This window comes from Phyllobates terribilis, unplaced genomic scaffold (assembly GCF_046119375.1).
Source record: "Phyllobates terribilis strain yellow unplaced genomic scaffold, ASM4611937v1 Scaffold_9__5_contigs__length_417890890, whole genome shotgun sequence".
NCBI classification, from domain to species: Eukaryota; Metazoa; Chordata; class Amphibia; order Anura; family Dendrobatidae; genus Phyllobates; species Phyllobates terribilis.
The window spans coordinates 139,207,851-139,213,490 of NW_027362769.1; the positions used below are offsets into that span (position 1 = coordinate 139,207,851).

General features: G+C 35.8%; 1 protein-coding gene across 1 annotated transcript in view; it reads right to left on the reverse strand.

The window, feature by feature from the left end:
* Nucleotides 1–2,171: 2,171 nt before the first annotated feature.
* TBR1 (T-box brain transcription factor 1) overlaps nt 2,172–5,640 on the reverse strand; it is a 10,340-nt gene continuing 6,871 nt past the window's right edge. Inside the window, exon 6 of the mRNA XM_073647061.1 lies at nt 2,172–5,037. Within this exon, the coding sequence (XP_073503162.1) occupies nt 4,203–5,037 (835 nt within the window). The 3' untranslated portion in view covers nt 2,172–4,202. The remainder of the gene's footprint in view (nt 5,038–5,640) is intronic.

Sequence of the window (5,640 nt, forward strand, 5' to 3'; positions counted from 1 at the left end):
CATACACTCATATATATACACTATATGTGTACACACACATGTAAATATACACACACATACTCACACATTTATACATTATATATATTATAACACATACATGTATACACACGTACAAATATATATATATAAATATATACATATATATATATATATCTCATGATGATTGGGCTTCACATCAGTGAAAATGAAGTAATTAACATTATATTACATTCCTCCTATAAATAAAATGACTCACAAGGTGACTAAGATAAGATATGGAATGATCATAAATTAATGAAAAAAAAGTAATTATGTTACTTTTACAAGAAATGTTACTGACAGGTTATACTGCACATATTGAGTGAATTGATTGTCTAAGCAGGTTTCCTTCTATGTATATTGCTATTCGGTTCTTTCCTCCCTACACCCCATTCCTATGTAGTGAGGCAGCTCTGAGATTCACATCCCCCTTCTTCCCTGACTGCTTCACACTGTAATAAATATAAAAGCAGCAATAGCTCTGCAGAAACTACATGTAAAATGTCAGCACATCACAAGCCGCGGATACATTGCACATTTTAAGCTTTGATACGAAATCTAGTATTGAACAGCATATGTCATTATCACCAGCTCAGCCATCACTCTCACTTGGAAATGGAAAATTGGGCGCTCATTAAACATTACCTGCACATTCGGCCTCCCAATGAATAGGTCCCTTACAGAAAGCAAGTAACTACCTCCATGTATCACACTCCCTAATCATAAATTGCCAACACATTGGAACCCAAAGGTGAAAATGGAAAATATTTTTATCCATAACAGAGTCGCATTTTTTTTTCTATATCACATTAGCATTAGCTTATACTGCTCCAGAACAAAAAAAAACTACATACATAGTGCTGAGCTGCAAAGCAGAGCTAGGACCTGAAAGGGTTAAAGCAGATACAACCTTGTACATATTGCACTGTTGAGATATTATACTCTAACATAGGTAGAACAGTCAAAATGTAGAGAAACTGGCAAAAAAAAATCTATAATGATATTCAACAAAATAAATGAATACAATAAATACGTTCAAATAAAAAAAAAAATCCAAACCAATATATTTATAAAATAAAAAAATGCAGAAAAATGACCTTGAGTAAATAGGTAAGATTAGATAGATAGATAGATAGATAGAGGGATAGATAGATAATTCATAGATAGATAGATATATAGATAATAGATAGATAGAAGGATAGATAGATAGATAGATAGATAGATAGATAGATAGATAGATAGATAGATAGATAGATAGAGGGAAAGATAGATATGAGATAGATAGATAGATAGATAGATAGATAGATAGATAGATAGAGATAAAGGATAGATAGATAGATAGATAGATAGATAGATAGATAGATAGATAGATAGATAGATAGATAGATAGATAGATAGATAGATAGATAGATAGAGATAAAGGATAGATAGATAGATAGATAGATAGATAGATAGATAGATAGATAGGATAGATAGATAGAGATAAAGGATAGATAGATAGATAATAGATAGATAAATATATAGATAATATATAGATAGAAGGATAGATAGATAGATAGATAGATAGATAGATAGATAGATAGAGATAAAGGATAGATAGATAGATAGATAGATAGATAGATAGATAGATAGATAGATAGATAGATAATAGATAGATAAATATATAGATAATAGATAGAAAGAAGGATAGATAGATAGATAGATAGATAGATAGATAGATAGATAGATAGATAGAGATAAAGGATAGATAGATAGATAGATAGATAGGTAGATAGATAGATAGATAGATAGATAGATAGATAAATAAAGATAATAGATATATAGATAATAGATAAAGAACTAGCTATATAGAAAAAATATATAACAATACATATTATTAAAAATAGATATATGATAGATATTAGCTATGAGATGAGAGACATAATTTAATAGATAAATAGATAATAGATAGATAGACTTCTTTCCCTCCATCAATGTTTTAACTTATAATTATTCTGCTATTTCCAATCCTTCCTGCTCTATATATACACGAGGAAAGGAGTAAATTATTTAAAATTGTTTCTATATCAGTAAATAAGTTATTTTAGCCATCATTATGCTATCAGAATAAAAAAAAAACTCAGTATAAAACTGCAGTTTAAAAGCCATTCCCATGTATTTTCTGATTTTATTTCAGTAGTCGAGATACAGACAATACAAACAAGAGAAACACATCTATTCAACGTATCGATCATACAGACAAATAAAAACATAAAAGCAGATATTTACAAACTCTATCATAAAAAATAATAATAGTAACAATAATAATGAGTCAATTTAGTAGACAGATCTGTACAGAGAAAATAATGTTTGTTTTCCATTGGTTACAGATTTTTGGATATTATAATAATAATAATAATAATAATCATTATCTTCATTATAACCATTTATAGCTGTATCAAATAAAATGAGTGTAGTTTGGGTAAATGATGATTGTGCTATTTACTGATTACATCTTTAAACGAATGACAGAAATAAGAAAAAATTGTTAAAAAATTCAAATTAATCATAGAAAAAAATAAATACAATTAGACTATTCTTTCCCGACACCAATTAAATAGAAAAAATGACAGAATTTCCCTAGAATGTATTAATATACAATTCACATTTTATTTGCACTACACTATGTCACCAGCAGTTGAGAAAAAAAAATTGTTTTTGCATAAAATAAAAACATTTATTAAACAAAAGTTAAACTTATACGAATGCAAGATAAACCAATAAGATAAAAACGACATGAAGGATGTAATCGATATTTAAAAAAAAAAAAATTAAGTAATGATGGATTGAAATAAAAAAAATGAAAACAAATTATTCTATGCTGATCTGTGTTTGGCAAACTCTTGCGTTTGGCACGATAAATCAAATATAAATATTGTAGTATTAAAAGGGTGATGGGGGAAGAAAAGTATGACACAAATATGTGCAAGTTCCATATATAACTGTGGAATACAATACTTCGGTGATCTCCACTATGTAAACATTATTCTTTGCGAGTGGTCAATACACCAGGATTGATGCAGCAGATGCATACATACATACATACAAGAAAGAAAGAATCAAATTAATAAATTGTTTCATTCATAAATTAATTCATTATTCAGGACGAGATAAATTTTGCTGGTGACTTCACAAATTAACAAAAAAAAGTCATATCAGTGGATTATTAACAGTTTATTCAACATCCCTACCATAAATTATATTTACCATGGAAGGAAGCGCCATATGATTAAACGTTGGGAGCAGACAGTATCTCCAAGACTTGCTACAAATGAAACCTGCCATAAGAAGACAGCTGAAGGTACAACCAGGTCCTATTCTTCCAAACTAGATTGAGCCGCCATTGAGAAGTATTCCTTCTTGCTGACACAACCACTGTCCATGGTGCTAACAATGTCCATGGTGCTGGAACCTCTGCTGTCCATGGTGCTGGGACCTAACACTGTCCATGGTGCTGGAGCCTCTTGTGTCCATGGTGCTGGAACCTAACAATGTCCCTGGTGCTGGAACCTCTGGTGTCCATGGTGCTGGAACCAAACAATGTCCCTGGTCCTGGAACCTCTGGTGTCCATGGTGCTGGAACCAAACAATGTCCCTGGTGCTGGAACCTCTGGTGTCCATGGTGCTGGAACCAAACAATGTCCCTGGTGCTGGAACCTCTGGTGTCCATGGTGCTGGAACCAAACAATGTCCCTGGTGCTGGAACCTCTGGTGTCCATGGTGCTGGAACCAAACAATGTCCCTGGTGCTGGAACCTCTGGTGTCCATGGTGCTGGAACCAAACAATGTCCATGGTGCTGGAACCTACTGGTCATGGTGCTGGAACCTAACAATGTCCATGTGCTGAACCACTTTCAATTGTGGTTTGGAATAAGATTCAAGGTAGATGACTAAATTGTGGAGAGGTAAACTCAGAGCGGCATTAAATAGGTTGAGAGCGTTTTTAGGATCTGTTCCCAACTTGGCAGCAAAGCATAATTGGTTTGCGGTCTTCGACAGCATCTAGCACTCCCTTCTTAATATGTGCAGGTTCTGTTTTTTTGTTTTTCTTCAGAAGACATAGGTGAAGTTCTACAGACCATTGCAAAGGACTTGATCATGGTGGCAAACCTTAGCTGATGGGCTGACTTTAAGTAGTGGCAAATTTAGGTATGGGTGTAGAAGCCATAATAACCAAGGTCTTTGGCACAGTTCTTCTCACAGTCTCTAGAGGGCAGAACTTCACTTTTGAGAGGTGAGGAGCTACCAGACACAGCTGGGTCAGAGGGGGAAAGTCGCCTTCTCTTTGCTTGTTCATAAATTCCAGAGTCTGAGGAGTCCATAGATTTTATTGATGGAGGTGTTTCGATCCAGCTGGAGTCAGATAGGTCTTTGGGTTTGGTGTCCTCTCCCAAGGGGGACCTATCTGCAGCTAGCGTGTCGGTTTCTTCTGTACCAGATAAGTAGGGGTTTGAAGACCCAACTCTGGCTCCTGGGGCCCAGCAAGACAACAAGGATCCGGTTTTGGTGCAGTATTGGGGTGGACTCCGCGCTCCCCAACCAGTCGGATCACTGTAATAACCCAAAGGGCGCCCCGCGCAGGCGGCAGCAGGCAGAGGCAGAGCCTTCACTCCCGCAGCGGCGTAAGACAATAGCGTGGCCGCGTTACCGGCAAAGTCTGTGGCGGTGTCATAGGCAGATGCGGCTGTAAAGTCCAGTCTGTTATTAGCCGGAGTTACAAACCAGCGCTGAGGAGAGGGGGCCCCGGGGTCCTCACCCTGCTGAGGGGAAAGGAGCCCATTGGTGTGAGGAACACTGCGATCTGTACCGGGTCCGGGCACCGATCCCGGATGATGGAAGCGAGACTTGGCATAGTTACTGACGAACTGGTCCTGGAGAAAGGAGGTCGCCATAGAGTACCGGGCACCGGGGACGATCTGAGATCGGGGGGAGTCATTGGGTGATGGAGTTAAGCGATCCAGATCACAACCGGTGTAGATCCTGCAAGACAGAAAGATTGATTCATTGTTTCATTGATCTATCGGATTGGTGAATAAAATAGATAGATAGATAGATAGATAGATAGATAGATAGATAGATAGATAGATAGATAGATAGATAGATAGATAGATAGATAGAGGGATAGATAGATAGATAGATAGATAGATAGATAGATAGATAGATAGATAGATAGATAGATAGATAGATAGATAGATACAGTAGATAAAAAAATGAAGGCAGCTCTCCAATATAGAGAGGTAGAAAAATATTTAATCGCCCATAGTGGGAATAGCGATCTTTCTGTCCAACTGCGGAGCTTTCTTTGGTCGTGCCTCTGAGGACTTGCATCCTATTTTTCTATTACGGGTGCTGCACTTACTTTTCCATAGTTAGATAGATAGATAGATAGATAGATAGATAGATAGATAGATAGATAGATAGATAGATAGATAGATGGATAGATAGATAGATAGATAGCTATTAGATAGATAGATAGATAGATAGATAGAGAGAGAGAGAGAGAGAGAGAGAGAGAGAGAGAGAGAGAGATACTGTTTAGAAGGAAACTAAATACATATAATATCATATAATATTCCAGCAGGA